The sequence below is a fragment of the Mesocricetus auratus genome, unplaced genomic scaffold (assembly GCF_017639785.1).
Source record: "Mesocricetus auratus isolate SY011 unplaced genomic scaffold, BCM_Maur_2.0 Super-Scaffold_100007, whole genome shotgun sequence".
Taxonomy (NCBI): Eukaryota; Metazoa; Chordata; class Mammalia; order Rodentia; family Cricetidae; genus Mesocricetus; species Mesocricetus auratus.
Window position 1 is genome coordinate 96,708,581 of NW_024429191.1, and position 18,115 is coordinate 96,726,695.

At 55.6% G+C, this 18,115-nt stretch overlaps 1 protein-coding gene across 1 annotated transcript in view; it reads left to right on the forward strand.

Annotated features, from left to right (window-relative positions):
* Rptor (regulatory associated protein of MTOR complex 1) overlaps positions 1-8,571 on the forward strand; it is a 231,918-nt gene extending 223,347 nt beyond the window's left edge. Inside the window, exons 28-34 of the mRNA XM_040750158.1 lie at positions 696-800; positions 2,035-2,141; positions 3,623-3,750; positions 4,325-4,411; positions 5,394-5,510; positions 5,855-5,984; positions 6,615-8,571. Coding sequence (XP_040606092.1) covers positions 696-800; positions 2,035-2,141; positions 3,623-3,750; positions 4,325-4,411; positions 5,394-5,510; positions 5,855-5,984; positions 6,615-6,683 — 743 coding nt within the window. The 3' untranslated portion in view covers positions 6,684-8,571. The remainder of the gene's footprint in view (positions 1-695; positions 801-2,034; positions 2,142-3,622; positions 3,751-4,324; positions 4,412-5,393; positions 5,511-5,854; positions 5,985-6,614) is intronic.
* Positions 8,572-18,115: the final 9,544 nt, after the last annotated feature.

Genomic DNA, 18,115 nt, shown 5'->3' on the forward strand with positions numbered 1-18,115 from the left:
AACCTTCATGGGGGACCCACATGGGCCCCAAGGAAGCACAGCCTAGGCCATAATGCCCACAAGGGCCATGCTGTTCCCTCCTCCAATGACCATGAAGGCTCCCAGGCCAGGTCTCTCCATCTTTGCAGGCCAGCTTCCTGCTTCCTGTGGGTGGTGAGGAGGAGTGTTTCAGAAACCGCGACGGCTCTCACTCTGTTTTCTTGTTTGTTTGGTCTTTCGCCTGACATATCTTAGTACCATGCTCATTTTTGAGCAGTAGTGTTTTGGCAGAGAGCCAAGCAGCCATCCTCTCCTGACCTTAGGTCAGGCTGACGGGTGTGCAGAACACCGAGGGCAGTGCAGACAAGGGTGGGGGCCCCAAAGCTGTTACCTCTGCAAAAGCTGAGTTTCACACTGAGAGTCAGGGAAGTGACTCAGCTCTCACACAGCCTCTCTGTTTGGAAGAGAGCGTGGCCCCTGCTGCTGGCTCTGGGAGAGGTAAGTGGCCATGCAGTCAAGCCATGCACATGGGGCTTGTGGTGTCCAGTGCTGGGATCTGCCACGGCACCGTCTCCCCTGACAGCTGGCTTTACTGACTGCTCACATCAGAATCGCAAGACGAGGCATCCAGAAGGCTGCATCTGTGTCTTGGAGACAGGGATTGATGGGGCTGCACCTCCAGGGCACGGGCTTACACTGCCTTTCTCCTTCCCTAGACGATGGCGCCATCAGGGTCTGGAAGAATTTTGCTGATTTGGAAAAGAATCCAGAGATGGTTACTGCATGGCAGGGGCTCTCAGACATGCTACCAACCACACGAGGTGGGTTGAGCTCCTAGACATGCTACAGATAGTACAAGGTGGGGCCTTGGCTGCTCAGGAGAAGGCCATCTAGAACTGCGAAAGACATAGTTCTGATGCCTCCAGGACACCCATTCACTTCCGTGTTTACAAAATCATCCAGTGGTCACCCCTAGAAACCACAAGAGTAGGTAACCCTCAGGGATTCCAGTGCTCACCATGTTCTCAGTTGGCCAAGTTGTAGGCAGCACTGTGGGTAGCCAAATGTGACTTGGGAAGGCTGAGTGCTATCCCAGGACCACTGAATGGTAATCTCCATCTTGGAGAAGTCCAGACACACTCAAACCTGCCTGAGCCAGTGGGACCTGTAGCCTCCAGAACTATGGGAAAGGAAGCCTGAGTGGCCTGTGGTTTCCTTGTAGAAGTCTCAGCTGTCTGAGATGAAAAAATGAGTGAAGCCCAGAGGGTCCACGTGTGGTGTCAGCTTTCCCAAGAAATGCTCAGGGACTGCCTGCTGTGGCTGGCCCTCAGTCATGCTTCAGGAGGTGGTGTGTCTGTGGCCATGAGCCTCCTGCAGCAATGAGGACCAGAGATGAACTAGCTCCTGCCTCCTTGGCTTCGGCTGAGTTAACAGCCCATGGGTACCCGCATCCACTCTACCAGAGGACTTGAGCATCAGCGCTTTGTTGCCTTGGACCTTGGGTACAGAGGCTCACTTTATAAGCACTTTGCTCTGATGGAGGGAGGTCCACGCCATGTGGACAGAGTGACCTTGGGGGAGCTGCCTACTGGCTGTTCTCCTGCCTCAGTCCCGCAGTAGCAGGGATGGTGGACACAAGCTACTGCACCCAGCTGAGAGCTCATTGCATTGAGTCTGTCACTCATCTCCATCCTAGCAGTCAGGACAGTCTCCTCGGTGTCTCACCCTGTGCTTGGGGACAAGTGGCCCGTGGCCTGTAGAAATTCCCTGCTTTTCCAAAGAGAACTATGACCTTGGCGTTCTGACTTGGCCTGGAAGCCACTGAAAGGTGACCTGCACACTTTGTGCCTCAGAGTTGCAGAAGATGTATTTAGACAGGGTCTGAGTTCTGTGACTCAGTGCATGGATGGGTAGAGCGTATAAGGTCTTGGGAGAGCACAGTGCTCATCTGAACATTATTGCACCAGCCTAGCCTTACATGACTGAGGGGCATGCCTGGGATGTCCCTGGATGGCTGAGCCACTGTTTGACATAGTGACCACTGTGTTTCCCCAGGAGCTGGGATGGTGGTAGACTGGGAACAAGAAACCGGCCTCCTCATGAGCTCAGGGGACGTGCGCATTGTTCGAATCTGGGACACTGACCGTGAGACGAAAGTGCAGGTAACCCCAGAGTCCCCATGCCCTCACTCCACAAAACAGACCCATCCCTGTCAAAGAGAACTAAGACCTGTGGCCGCCAGGCAAGCACAGTCAGTGCCTGCTGCCCAAGCTGTCTGTCTACAGGGAGGCGGGCGGGGGTGATGGCATCTTGCTGCTAGGCGAGAGAAGCTAATTACCTCTGGATGCACAATGATTGACCCTGCATAATTAAGTCTGTGCTAATCCAAATTATCTCCAAATACTGTTTTCTCCATGCAAGTTAGGAACTACCAGAAATCAGTAGGGTGAACTGTCTTAAATGAGAACGGCTGGTTGTTTGGCCGTCTATGTCTTTACTTACCCTGTGGTGCTGGACGCAGAAGACATCTGTGTGCTGTCCCTGAGCTGGAGCTCAGCCCCTGCTTAAATCATCTGTCATTTTCAAGATTGTTTTTGAAACATAATCCTATTTTGTAAGTTCCAAATTTTTCACATTAATAGGTTTTGCCTCAGATACCTGGGCTTCCTTGCCAGAGTTCACTTGCTCCTACCTCCTGTGGGTCCAAGGCAAAATCACAGATACTGTAAGGACATCACCTAGGTAGCTGAGGGATGTGTTTTCCCAGCACCCAGTGAGCCACAGAGCAGAGCCTGCCCTCAGCATTCTCCAGCCTGCCCTGCCAGAGTGGGCTCATGGACAGTTGTGGACATCTGCAGAGCAGAGGGGCGGAGACAGGCAGGAGTGACTTGAGTCTGCCCATCAACACCCGCTAGAATGCCTCCATGGCGTCCTCACGCCCCACAGTGCCACCAGACACTGTCTGTCCTTCAGGGTCCCTGCCCATATGGGAGACAGTGCTTGCTTGTCCTGTTTCTGGGGACTGTGCAGGTGCAGTGCCTCCCTGGGTGTCACTGAGTCAGCTGCAAAGGAGGGGACATGGCTCTTTAACAATTTTCCCCATTCAGAACCCCCCAATTCCCCTGAGGTCCTCTCAGGCTTGCCCCATCTGATGAGAGAGCACGTTCCCCTCTGAGACCCATTTCCAGCTCCCTGTACTTCTTACTCCCATTCATCACCCCTGCCCTTCTGCAGTATTTACGGCACCAAGGGGAGCAGGGAAGCAGCTCCTCAGCTCTTCCTGACTAATTAGGGTTTGAAGAGAGAGCTAACGAGGCTCCCTCCCTGCCAAAATGTGCTTTGTCTTTCTTTTCAGGAAAGGGAGATACTGCTGGAAACTTTAATTGGCACCAAGAGCCAGGCATCCCCACAGTTGCCTTCCGGGCTGTGCCCAGGCCCGGGCTCACAGGCTCTGCTCAGCCTGGCCTGTAGGCATAGGCTCAGGGCAGACACACAGGCAGATCAGCTCACGCCTGAAGCCCTGTAGGCCTGCACTACCCTCAACCCAGTGCCCTCGGCCTATCTGAAAGAAATGGCTGTGTCCACAAAGGACACTGCAGCCAGCTAGAGGCCCCTCTCACTGCTCTTTTTCCCCTGGGCTTAGGATATCCCCACCGGTGCTGACAGCTGTGTGACAAGTCTGTCCTGCGATTCCCACCGCTCACTCATTGTGGCTGGCCTGGGCGATGGCTCCATCCGCGTCTATGACAGGAGGATGGCACTCAGTGAATGGTAACTGTCACAACTCTCTTCTCCTCAGTGCTGTTTAAGATGGCACACGCCTTTAATCCCAGCACTCGGGAGGCAGAGGCAGGCGGATCTCTGTGAGTTTGAGGCCGGGCTGGACCGACAGCCTCCAAAACAATACAGAGAGACCCTGTCTCGTAAAAAACTAAACAAAAGATGGCAGAGGCCACCCCACTGCCAGGGTAGGGTCCAGGTTCCTCTGTGAGCGTGAAGTGTCTTCAGTTTACAGTGGGGCTCTGACCTCTGGCAGGAAGGCAGCACCTGGGCTGCAGTTGTCTGACAGCCCTGTGGCCTCCTCCCAGAGAAGACAGAGGGACAGAATGACCTTCTCCCTGAGTTCCCATCTCAGGCGGGTCTAGTAGGCCTTCCTCATCCCAAGATAGCACCCAGACTTCAAGGCCAGAACTAAGGAATTGGAGGCTAGACAGATGTGGGGAGTGGTCTAGAACAGCCTGGCTGTGCCTCCAGCCTGGGCACCTCCTGAGGCTCTGCGCAGGGAGAGGGCGGCCAGTTCACACCACGGGGCTGGGCCCATCCTGACAGCACCTTCCTCCTGTAGCCGGGTCATGACGTACCGAGAGCACACAGCGTGGGTGGTAAAGGCCTTCCTGCAGAAGCACCCTGAGGGCCGCATCGTGAGCGTGAGGTAAGGAGCAACACAGGCACAAGACATTGGCTGTGAAAACATTGTTTCCCCTCCATATAAATATGTCCTTGATGTTTAAACAGCTAGGGACTGTGGCATTTCAGAGCAGTAATTGACTCTGCTCTGTGACTGGCCAGAAAGGTCAAAGTGCAGAGAGGGAGGGAGGGAGGGAGGGAGGGAGGGAGGGAGGGAGGGAGGGAGGGAGGGAGAGAGAGAGAGGGTGTGTCCGTGTGTCTGAATGAGATGAGCAGGCAGATGTGTCCCTCCTGTAGACGCGGGGGCAGCAAAGCAAGGTGCCCCTGGCAGCACATTCCCAAGCAGGCTGGGTGCCCCAGCAGACTGCCTTGTCACCAGCCAGCACATAAATTCAGGCCTGCTGCTCAGTAAATACTGTGCTGAGAGCAGCGAATCTTTATTTGCCTGTTAAAGAGACAGCAAAGCATAATTTACTGTTATGAAGCCTCCATTCCTTCAGATCTATGCCATGAAGTGAAACGTGGCTCCTGGAATGGGCATTGAAGCACAGGCTACCCACCCAGGCAAGGGGGCAACCTGGCCTCCCTGTGGGGCTGGGCATCCACCAGGCTCCCTCTGCCATCTTCCTCTGTCCTCATGGGCTCCACTTCCTGAACTCTGCTCCCGCCTCTTCTCTAACCCTGCTGCTGTGTCCTGCTTTGAGCCAGCACAGGGTCTGTCTTCAGTGTCAGTCCAGGCCTTTCCCAACTTACGAGGGGCAGCTTGCCGGGAGCCCTGACTGCTGATGCCAATAGGGTGGCAGGGTGGGGGACTGTGGGCACCACCCAGGAGGCCCTTGATGGGGGGCTGGGAGTCTACATGGTTTGTCCTTAGCAGCGTGTGCAAATGGGCATGAGACTTCGCATGGGCAGTGCTGCCGTCCTCCAGGGCCAGGTCCCTCTCGTGAGGCCAGGTGATATCCGTAAGGCTGACACCAGCAAGCGTCAACTATGGCCCTCTTTCACAGTGTCAATGGAGACGTGCGCTTCTTTGATCCTCGGATGCCTGAGTCTGTGAACGTAATGCAGATTGTGAAGGGGCTGACAGCCCTCGACATCCATCCCCAAGCAAACCTGATCGCCTGGTAGGTACCCTGCCTCCATGTCACCCCTACTTCTGAGCAGAGAACCTTGTCAGAGTGCACAGCACTGGGCTTAGTTCTCTCGGTGCTTTTGAAGGAGCAGAACTTAGAGGTGTAACTGTACTACCGTGAAATTAAAAACAGAAGGTCTCTTCCTGCCTCCTCCAGCCATGAGAACAAGCACCTGCCCTCTTCCTACCTCAGGGCGACACTCGGGTGGACCTCCTGGCCTGTGGCCCCACGTGCGGCATACTGCCTGTCCCCAGCCAACCCCCTTGGCCTGTTTCCTCCCATGCCACTGGGAGACAGAAGCCAATATTCTGAGCATCTTTTCCTCCCCGCCACAGTGGCTCCATGAACCAGTTCACAGCCATCTACAATGGAAACGGAGAGCTGATCAACAACATCAAGTACTATGACGGCTTTATGGGCCAGCGAGTCGGCGCCATCAGCTGCTTGGCTTTCCACCCACACTGGGTCTGTACCTTCACCTCTGGGTTTCTGGGGGGCCACGGAAGCCTGGGCCCCTGTTTCCTAGCTCCAGAACATAAAGAACTGAGATAGGCCTGAGGTCTCCATAAAACCGTCCCCCTGCCCCCTAGAAAGCAAACTCAATTCTGAATACTCGGGTTAAAAACAGACGACACAGAGGGAAAGGCAGCGGCGGTGTCCTCTGGTTTGGGGGCGAAGGAGCAGGAGATGAGTGTCCCGGGCACCCTTCCACAGTTGTCACTGGCGTGGGCTGTTAGATTGGCTAGGGCTTTGCAGAGTGGGTTTCACGGAGCCCGTGTATAGATGCTGAAGTGCACAGCGTCAGGGTCCCAGAGCCTTCCCAGTGGAGAAATCCTGAAAAGACGCTGCAGGGAATTATGGGTAGTATGCAAATTGCCTGTAATGGAATTGAATGATACATCGTCCCTGCTAGAATCTGGCAGTAAATGGCCTTCATTTCTGTGTAGAGTTGGGAGGTGTTATGGTGGTTAATGCCTCCCGGCTAAAGCTGGGCGCAGTACAGGCAGCCTGCACCCTTCCTCTAGGTCCCGCGCCACAGCTCCTGCCGTAGCAGAGGCCCGCCCAGCTCACACGCTTGTCTGCTCTCTCCCTCAGCCTCATCTGGCAGTTGGAAGCAATGACTACTACATCTCTGTGTACTCTGTGGAGAAGCGCGTCAGATAGCGACACCCAGGACCCCAGCCAGGCTGCAGCCACCCTCTGCTGTACATAGTGAACCAAACCACTGCCCACCCTGCAAACCTCAGCTCCTGACGTGGCCGTGGCCAGCTGAGGAGGGGCTTGCACGTCTTTCTGTCTGTCTTCACTGTAATGTACAAGTCCAGAGCAGGGGAGGGTTTGACGCTGCTTCCCAAAAGAACCAGCACCCAGGCACCAAGGACCTCATGATGCCTCTCAGTGTGCATCTTGGCCCTGTGCTGTCCCATTTCCTTCTGAGGCTTTACAAAGGGATACATTCGGTGTCTCCGTGTGGTCAAAGCATTAGTCACAGGACAGACGGAGCCCTGTAGAAAAGCTGCGTGTGGGGCTCCTGAGGAGCCACGGCCCAGCCCCGCTGTCCTCTCAGTGTGGACGGGAGCCCCTCCGAGTAGGCTGGGCAGTACTAGGAATGGACGACCAATTGAGGGAGGGGAGGGGAGGCCTCTCCCGCTCCCCGAGTGTGGAGTCTGAGCCTGGCCCTCCTAGGGCACTGAGGCAGGCAGCCCAGCACACCCACGTCTTCCCTGGGCATATTATGGTGTGAGGAAGGGGCCCCTCCTGCACAGGATCTGGTTAGAGGAAAGGGCTCTGTGGCTCTGGACAGGTGAGGCAGGTCTGTAGAATTAGCTATAGCCTCAGCCTGCCGGGCAATGTCGTTCTCAAGTGCTTCTCTCCCATAGGGCAGTAGCAGAGGCCACAGCTCCCTGTGTGTGCCACGCACAGGCACACACGCATGCAGGCACGCAGCCTCCCCATCCATGCCCAAGCACATGTGTGTGCCCTGGTCCTCCCGTCTGTGCGCACACATGCAGGCCCGCAGTCTCACACCTGCACATGTGTGGGCACTGTGGCCTGCCGCACGTGTTGTCACGTGCTGGCCTCACACTCGTCACACAGACACAGACGTTCAGAGACCGCGCTGCACCCTAGAGGCATGTGGGCAGCAACAGCCCACTGATGGTGTAGCGCAGGCTGCGCCATGCAGTCTGTGACGTGACAGCGTCTCAGCGGTGTCTGGTGTGTCCGGATGTGTCTGTGCACACGCAGGCGAGAGGCCATCGCCATTTCCGCCCTGGCCGGAGCACAGCGTTGCTGAGGAGCCGCACACAAACGGGCACAGCACAGTAATGACGATTTGAAAAGCATTTTCCGTTTTCCCTGGGAATCAGGATCTTTCAGAGGACAAAGTGACTTAATGAGTCCTGCCAGCAGGAGTCCAGTGACACGGGTGGGGACAGTTAGGGCAGAGGCTGGGTCCCTGCGCTGTGGGCAGCGGACTTGTTTGAGTCAGGAGCATCACCCATGTGAAAGGGTCCATGCAGGCAGTGCCGGGCTGACCACAGGGCCAGAGGGGGCTGGACAAGTAGGACAGGAGACCCTTGTACCGGGAGGGGCTCATCCCCTTGGCCGGGCCAGGCAGCAGCTTGGAGTCAGGGAGGCCTTAGAGCCACCTCACAGCCCCAGGAGCCCAGCTGCCCATCTCTGCAGGGCACTCCAGTCAGGGACACGCCGGGACCTTCCAGCAGCTGAACTCCAAGTGAGGTCCAGCTCAGTCCCTGTCTAGCTGGTGGTTCTGCTTGGGCAGCACAGGGCCATCTGAGGGGTGGGGGTCGACTCCCTCCCCAGTGGAACTGCAGCGCTTGCATCTTGCCCACGGACTGGGCCTTCACAGATCTGATGCGAAAATTCAATCATGGAACTAACCAAGGCTCAAGAGAGCGCTGGCCTAGAGTTCATTGTCTCTATTTATTTTACCAAAATGAGAGTTGAAAAGGACTGACAAGACATGGAACTGCAGTGAAGCTCAGAGCAGTGACAAGCAGCAAAGTGTTAATAAAGAGTAAAGCTGTGAGAATTGACTGCGCCCTCTGCTAGGTAGAGTGCGTGGCGGGGCTGAGGGGTGCGTGTTGGCCCCACGGGGCTGTGCAGTCATGGCTTCTGCATCCCCAGTCCCCTGGGGTGGAACAGTCTGGTCCCAAGATGGCTATAAGTGAATGCCCCAGGACAGGGCCACTGTATCTAGCCCCCCTGGGCCTGGGTGGAAAGGAAGAGGTGGTGGTTGCCATGGATACGTTGAGGCATCGTGACTGGGATTCCTCTGCTAGCTCAGGCTTGTCATTACACAGAGCAGCTTCACGTGGTCCCATTCTTTTTCTATTAGCAAGACCAAGGACTTCTGCAGAGGGTGGGTGGGTGAGTGGTGTCCAGCCAGTCTTGGGGAAGAGAGGCAGCCAGCTGTGTGGTCCTTCAGCAAACCAGCTATGAATGTGTCCAGAGGCCCAGCAAACACCCCAGCCCTCATGTAAGCATGAGGGTACAGCCTGCCCACCAGGGAGAGCCATGGGGCTCCGTCTGTGGGTCTCTGCTGGTCATTGTGCCAGATGGGGCCGCCACCACCCACTGCGTGTCATGTGTCTACACCCCCATCATCCAAAGTCAGCAGAGCTCCCCACCCCCACCCCAGGCCAGAGGTATTGGCCTGAGTTGATTACTGGTCTGGTCAAAACCCACGTGTTCCCAGAAGGTGGAGCCTCAGGTGTGGGGGCAAGGAGGAGACCTCAGAAGGCCAAGAGCACGTGAAGGAAGTGGGGGCTGCGTTATCTCTCCCCTCCCCCTGCGCCTCGGCATGACCGTATGTGGGAACAGGGTATCTATCCACACAGGCCATCAAGTCAAAATGAGGACAGGACACAGGCACAGGGAGCCGTCTGAACACAGCCAGGCTCAAGTCGAGCTCCCTGGAAGTCAGCGATGTCTGCCCTAGCGGCCTGGCTCACCAATGCTGCCAACGCTTCCAACCAGTGTCCTGGCCTTGAAGCGCTCAGCCCTGTGGGCTTCCAAAACCACATGGCACCAGCTAGAACCAGGTCTGCGCTTCCGTGACCAGGAGAGAGAAGAGCCTTCTAGCCACAGCCTCCCTCTCCAACCCAGACACCACTGCTCTGGTGCCACCTGTGCCCAGACCTGTATGCCCCAACCTGCCCTGTCCCCTCCATCTTTGAGAAGCGGCCCTACCCATGATCTCAGTGCTGCCTGGGCCCCTGCCTCAACTACTCCTGGGCCCACTCTACTGGCCACCACGTGTGTGACATGGACCTGAGACTAGACCGCACACTGCCCTGTACACCACGACACTGCCACAACCGTGGTGAGCTGGCCAAGAGCCGTGGCCTCTTTGGTCTCAGGAATGTGTTCACATGTCACCCATGTCCAGGGGTCCTACATGCTCTGCCCCCCCCTTCCCATTGTCCATGGTACCCATGGCCTGTGAAAATAGGCCATCCAAGGATGACAAGAAGGTCAGCTTTCTGTCCCTGCCCACTCCTCTCCTCCAATAGCAGGGTTATAGCAAACTTGGAATGGACCAAGGCAGGCTCCACTAGAGTTCCAGGAGCCTGTCCCCCAGAAGTCTCTGGAGGCACCATGACAGCCCCTCAATACTGCCATGCCACGTGTACCCGCTAGGCCCAAGACTTCAGCATCACCTGGGGTTCTGCATTGGTGGCAGCCAAGTGCCCCTCATATGCAGCCAGGGAGGCCGCCCACACCCCAACAAGCAAAACAGGCAAATCCTCAGGGAGGGAAAAGCATCTCCCCGCTTTACGGTCCTCCTATAGCGTGCTGGATGTCTCCAACTCCAGAGGGAGTGTGGAGAAACCTTTGCCCAATGGTTTCATCCCTGGAGGCATGCTCATGGAGACAAGATCTATGGCCTCTGACCTAAAGAGCTAGGGCTTCCTGTGTAGCACTGAGGGTTTTAACTCCTGGTGGGGGCAGGGGCAGAGAGAGGTTAGGCTCAGGGAGCCACCATGTCCCTGCCTTTCTCTGGGGGTTGGGACTTGCCCCCCAGAGTCAGCCCCTTCTGCCTGCCGGCTGTCCCCCAATCCTTTGCAGACTTTACAGTACACGTAGGTAAGGAGGTATTGCGAGCTTCAGCTAGGGCCTCATCCACACGGGGGCAGCCGCCCAACCTCAGGAAGTGGCAGCACCGGGCTGTATCTCAGTGGGGATGAGACGAAGACAGACTTAAGCCCAACCCAGCCACCACTCTCAAAAGTCCACTATGTGCCTGGCGGTGGTGGCGCACACCTTTAATCCCAGCATTTGGAAGGCACCGAGACCACCCTGGTCTACAGAGCGAGCTTCAGGACAGCCCAGGTCTACACAGAGAAACCCTGTCTCAGAAGGAAAAAAAAAGCCCACTGTGTGGTGTAAGAGCCAGGCAGTGTGAGTGCAGGCTGCAGGCCATCAGCCTCTTTCTCATGGAAGACCAGGTGTCCCAGAGAGCTTACATACACTACGGGGAAGGATCTAAGTGGCTGCATACAGGACGGGAAGCCCAGGGCTTGCCCTATGCAGTGGCGTGAACCTGCCAAGGGAGAAGAGGTCTATGGGCTGGGCTGGCCCTCTGGGCTCTGAGCCCAGCTTCCCACTGGCAAACGGCCCAACGGTGCTTTTCTACGAGCCAGCCTTCTGCAGGTCCCACCCTGTAGCCTGTCAAAGAAGACGAGAATGACATCTCCCCGCTCTGGCTTCACAGAGAAAGTAACCAGCCAGCGTCTGGAACCCACATGGGGGCTTATTTTTATTTGTTCTGCAATTTAATAAAAGTAAACTGCGAGGGGAAGAATGACACACCAACAAAGAGCAGCTTGGAAAGGAGATTAAGAAGCCAAGTTCGCTCATAGCGGCATGCAGAAAGACTTCTAGAAATAAAAAGGAGTTTGGAGACTTGCACAAAACTACAAAACATTCAGGAAGCCTGAGGGCTTGAAGAGATGGGAAGATCTCACACGTCCATGGATCACAAGATTTAATACTGGCCGGGGAGGCAGCTCAGTGGGTTAGAGCACCTACAGCACTCATCAGCAATCCCAGAATTCCTATGGTGAGGTGGAGGGTGGAGACCGGAAAACCTCAGGAGCTCGTGGGCCCGTGAGTAGCAAGCAAGAGACACTGACTTCTTTTGTTTGTTTGTTTTGAGACAGGGTTTCTCTGTATTGTTTTGGAGACTGCCCTGCAACTCACTCTGTAGACCAGGCTGGTCTCAAACTCACAGAGATCCGCCTGCCTCTGCCTCCCGAGTGCTGGGATTAAAGCGGTGTCTTCTGATTTCTATCACACCCCCACTTCTGCTGTCACACACCCACACCCCCGCTCACACGGATGTGCACACGCATACCCACAAGTTTTCCATGAAAACCCACCCCAGGGCTGGAGAGGGTACACCATTAAGAATTTCACTCTTGCTCTTCAATCCAAATAGCATTTCAAAAGGCTAACCCCACCTGAAACAAGCTCCAGGGGGAGCCCTAGCTTCTCCGGGCACTCCCCCTCATGTGCGTACACACTGACACACATAATTAAAAATAATTCCAAGGCAGGGTTTCTCTTTGTGTCCCTGGCCATCCTGGAGCTCGCTCTGTAGACCAGGCTGGTCTCGAACTCTTAAAGACCTGCCTGCCTCTGCCTCCTGAGTGCTGGGATTAAAGGCGTGCGCCACCACCGCCTAGCTCCTTTTTAAAATTTTTAAAAAATAGAAAATCTTACATTGCAGAACTATAAAGGGCCCCAAACAGCCAGAACAAAATGGCAGAATTAGAAAGATTTAGTATCAATTCAAAATTTACCACACCGTTACGGCAGCCAACACACGGTGCTGGGATAAGGACCAGAGTCACAGCAGTGGACCAGAGCAGGCGCGCAGGGTAAGAGGCTGCGACTCCCACATGACAAGACGAGTCAGTGGGTGAGGAGTCGTCTTCAAGCTGGGGGTGGCGGCTCATGTCACTCCAAGGACGAAGAAGGAGGCCTGCCTTAATTTTCAGGCCAGCGAGAGAGGCAAAAACCCAGACAGGATATCCATGCCTACAATCCCAGGGTTCCACAGTATCGTGATGGCAAGACTGACTTAGCCTATATAACTGAGGGTCAGCCTGGGGCACCATAATTTGCCTCTGTCAACAACAACCATATATATATATATAATTTGCAGAATTGAAGAAAATATTTGTAAATCATGTCTCTGATATGGGCTTACTAGCCAGAATACATTCTGTTTTTTGGAGGGAGGGATTGGTTTTTCGAGACAGGGTTTCTCTGTGTAGCCTAACAGGCTGGTCTCGAACTCACAGAGATCCGCATGCCTCTGCCTCCCGAATGCTGGGACTAAAGGTGTGCACCACCACCGCCCCAACAGCTTCAGGGTTGTGTCTTAAGAGGCAGAGCCCAGGCTGGCACTGGGCACTGAATCCGCTGAGTATGCAGAATCATGAGAAACATGTCTGTGGTTTTTCTGGCTTTTAGTATGTCATTTGCTTATTATTTGTTTAGAGTGTGCGTGTGCCTGCACATGTGTGGGCCATGCACGTGCCCTGGTGGTCAGAGGACCACCTGTGGGAGTCTGTTTTCTCCTTCCACCCTGTGGGGCCCAGGGATTCAGCTCAGGTACTCAGGCTCGGCCGCAAGCGCCCTTAGCCGCCTGAGCCGTCGGCCACAGATGAGCTGCATTGTGTTTGGTTGTTGGGTCCTTGGTTTGGTTTCAGTTTGGGTATTTGGGACGGGGTCTCACTATGAAGTCCAGTCTAACTTTTAATCCTCCCACCCTACCCTTCTGAGTTCTGGCTCCCGGGTGTGGCGCTGCATCACGCTTTATCCCTGCGAGACGCCATTAGCCGGGAGTGAAGTGTGGACCCTCTTGGGCCAGGCAAGATTTTCTCTTAAACATCATCTGGTCCACCATCTAGGTGAGTGGCCAAAGGCGGCGTCATCCTCATACCCTGACAGTTCCCAAAGACACACACACACAATTAGGTCCTGACTTCCCCTGCCCATCCCTCAACCCGGTCGCCCCCCTGTCCTACTCCACACGGTCCTGCACTGTCACCTCTGGTGATCACACTTCTGGGGTCAGACACCACGTCCCTTCCCTGACCGCTGGCCTCCAAGCCCCTCCCCCTTGTCGCTCATCACACGGCCCCAAGCCACAGCAGGGCCCCCAATGATAGGTGCCCAATGAATCAGTGAGGAAGCCATTGATGGGTGGATGTCTGAATGAGGGAGGGGATGAGCGGGTGACCGGATGAGCCAGCCATCTGATGAGCGAGGGAGTGAGTGAGGGCCGGACGAATAAACCACTTCACCAAATCCAGCTGCACCCTGTGACAAGAGCCCCAGCACGGCGGTGTATTGGGCTACCCAGCAGCTCCTCAGCTGCCTGTCCTACAGTGCCACCGCGTGGTCTCCTCAGGGGTTGCCACTGCCAGTAGCTCTAATTTTCAGCCATGGCTCACACTTCATGTCCTCCCCCCACCAGGGGGGTGTCTGCTGACCAGAGAGCCATGAGTCAACATGCACCCACGAGAGTCACACGCCTAGATGACACGGTAACAGAGGCACTCGTTTGAAACCAGTGCCCACCCCCTCCGAGCTCGGTCTCTCTGGACTCTGAGGCTGGCTCAGGTGAGGGGAGGGCTCTCACGCTGTCAATCATTCATGGCCTAAACTGGGCCATCCAGGTGGAGAAGGTGAGCTGCCCCCTGTCTGTCTCCTTCCTGCTTTGCAGCCCTGGACGGAAGCTGCCCTGGAGAAGCCAAGGGAATGAAAAGACTGGCATGAAGAATGGAAATGTTTCCTGCACCCCGGTTCCTGCACCCTGTAGAGGTCGGGGTCACCTGCACGGAAGGGACCACCAAGTGCCAGCAACACACAGGGATCACACTTACACTTTGAGCATCCCAAATGCCACCCCCTCTTGAAACCTTCCCCGATCGCCCTCCCCTTTCCATCCCCTGTACCCGACTTTCTGTGGGTGGCTCGACACTGTGTCAGCCTCACTGCTGCCCGTGTCACAAAGCTGGAAGCCATGAAGACGGTCCAAGTTAGACTCCCTGGAAGAAACGCTCTGGAGATGGGAAACTTGGAAGAAAAAGTCCTTACCACTGTCTTAGCCTGGCCTTCAAGGCCCCGCCTGCACCACTGGAGACACTACACAGGCCTGCTCTCTCTCTCTCTCTCTCTCTCACACACACACACACACACTCATTCCCCGCCTCCTTCAATGAGGGTGCCTCAGTTGGCTCACGCTAATACCAGAAACAGCCTCACACAGAATCCAGCACCGGTCACCCAACGCAGCAAAGGCTCTGCCGTAGTGTGGATTGGGTCATCCCCTCCCCCCCCCATAACTCATGGTGACGGGCTGAAGAGATGACCACTGGCTCCTCTAACACAGAGCGTATGTTCAGTTCCCAGCACCCCGTGGCAGCTCATAACCGCCTGTAACACCAGTCCCGGACAATCCAGTGCTCTATTCTGGGTTTGTGGGCACCAGACACAAGGGGCACGTATATATGCACGCAGCACACTCCAGACAAAAAGCCCCGCTGATGCGCTGACCCCCGGGACTTCAGAGCGCATCCATTTGAAACAGGGCTGTTGCAGTTAGGTTGAGGCGAGACTTAAATCCAATGTGATGATGTCTTTATAAAAAAGATTTAGACACAGACGCAGGGAGGTATGGCGTGAAGGCGGAGGCAGAGACGGGTGGTGTTCTGCCAGCCAAGCAGCCCAGGATCACAGTGTGGTGCTTCTGGAGGCTAGGGAGAGCCTGGCGCGGCCACCCACGTAGCTTGTAGAGAAGCGTTCCCCCTTTATTCCTCCGACTCTTTCAGTGATTTTAGTGTTTCTGACCCTAGGGCTGTGTGACAGGACACCTGCTTCCTACCCTGCCCAGTGTGACATTCGATTACACCCTGGTCGCTACCTGGAATGGAGTCTTTCTGGAAAGCAGATTTGGGCAACCAAGGAACAGCTCAGAGCAGCACCGGGGTGGAGATCAGAGATGTGGGGTGGGGTGCTGATGTCTGCCGGCACCAGGAAGGCTGCATTTTTAGAATGACATACAAGGGGTTTTAAATTCTCAGTTCAAGGCAGAGTGAGAAAACCAAGTTTCCTGTGGCAGAGCTGCTGTGCCCGCAGATCGTAGGCAGGCTGTACCCTGCAGGGTGCAGGATTACAAGGTAAATTGAATTCTCAGCCTCTGCAGGTCATCTGAGCAGAAAATAAGAAAGCTCTGGGAGGAGGAAAAGCCAGGGGCTGACAGTGACCCTCTCCCCAAAGCCACACACACACCAGAAGACAAGCTGACAGTGACCCTCTCCCCAAAGCCACACACACACCACAAGCCTGGCACCCCTCTGCAGGCCACACCTGTGGCAGTAACACACTCTGGAGCTTGTCCCTCCTTGTCACCTCCAGATCTGATGGAAGTGAGAGCTGACTGAGTCCTGTCACACACATAACATACCACACACACACACCACACACACATAGACACACATAATACACCACACACATAACACACACACCACACATACCACACACACACCACACACACACACACACACAGGCGGGGTGCTGCTCTGGGAGGAAGGTATACTGAAGTCAGGCCATTGGGAGGAAGCCACTCTGTCCTCTCCTCGTCTCCCCAGGGTGCAGCTGTATTGGTGCTGTTTGCATCTCTGAAGCACAAGCCCATCAGAGGCACCATAGAGCGAGGCTCAGTTTTAGGAGGCTGCACTTTGCCACACAGGAGACAGGGCAGAGCACCTCCGGCCTCAGCATCAGGAACGGGAGGCAACAGCTGTTCACAGTGGGGTGAACCAGGGGCCAGGGGCCACCAGAGCCACTGACTTTCAAAGGACTGTCACTAGTGACCTACTTTTGCCAGCCAGGTGCTGACACCTCCCCCATCACCGCCACCGGGTAGGCAAACGTGAGCCTCCTGGGCCCTTCCTGGTCACATCATGGCAGCACCTTGCAGGCCAGACATGGAGGTGGGGGTTGCTGTCACCCAAATGGACCCCTGATTTCTCAGGAACCTGGGGGCACCAAAGGCTGAGAGACCCAGGCAGGGTGGGTGCAGTTACCACAAAGGACGCCACGCCTAGAGAAGCAGGCAGAATACATTGGGTGGGGCCGGTCTCTGGTCATTGCAAATGCCTTAGAGCAGGGATGATCATTTTCGAGGCCAGACACAGAGTGTCCCAATGGCAGGCTGGGGAGTCGGCCCTGGGGTGAGGCGTGTGTCCTGAGAGCTCCCCCAAACCCATAATGAGGCATCTGTAATCTCGGCATCCCAAAGGAGAGATGGGAAGTGAGAACAGAGAAGTCTCGCTGGCCCAGGAAATGATCCGAAGATCCTGTCTCCAACAAGGTGACACAGGACCTGAGGCTGTCCTCTGACCACTGCATGTACGAATGTACACGGTGGCACTTGCACACCTGTACACACACACACACACACACACACACACATTGAGAGACAGTACTGACTGTCTTATTATGTGCTATGCATACGCTCTCCCTTTAGCCTTCCCAGGAACCTACAAGCACCATTCCAGCAATCCATGGCTGTGTAACCAAAGTGGGGAAAACTGACCTCACAGGTCTGGTGCTTGTCCAGAAAGGCTCATCTCTGCCCTGCTGACCTCAGCTGTGGTGGTAGCACACCCTGATGGGGCCCGGAACGTTCCCTCTGACATGGCTCATTGCTGCGAATGCCATCTTAAGTTACTTGTCCCGGGGCTGAAACGGAATAACTGCCAGAGACGACCTAAGAAATGACTTTTTTGTTTTGGTTCGCAATGCGCGGCTCCTCGGATTAGGGGCCCATGGTGAAGTGGGGTCTCGTTGCTGCGGGAGCTGTGGAAGAGGGTGCTCACATCGTAATGGATAGCAAGCAGAGTCGGAGGACTGGACCAGGGACCGGCACACCCTGGCATCCTCCTCCAGCTTAGCCGCACTTTCTGAAGTTATACCCTCCTGGGGAGCACTGTAGGGAATGTTCCCTCGTGTAAACCACGGCAAGTCCTGCCTGGATTCTTTTCCAGGCCTGGCAGCCCCTTCTGTCTTGATGGCTACGTTTCCAGAACAAGCGCACAAAGGTGCCTCCCGCACTGAGAAGCATCCTGGTGGCCCTAATCACAGGCTCCCTGGGAGTGGTTATCTGGCTTCAATCCTCCCTTCTGAGTCAGCTTGGGCCCTGGAAAAAACTTCCCTGGTGAGTGCAAGCTTGTATTCCACCAGCAGAGGGCGCTGGAACTGCAGCCTGGAGCGGAAAGGGGGCTTGCTTCCCTTTTCTCCTGTTTGTTTGCATGGGGGAGGGGGCAGGACTTTGTGTGCCTAGCAAGGGCTCTGGATCGAGCCCTAGCCCCACCCCTCCGTTTTGGGCCTAGCACCCTCCTTCCTCTAACCCTGCAGCCCCCCCAGTGGACTCTCTTCAGAGACCCCGAGTCGGAGGGTGGCTTCTTGCAGACTCCTCTGTTGTCCCATGCCCAGGGATGCCCTCCGCTGTCTAATGGGAACTCCTGGCCACACAGCCAGCGCCTCTCCCT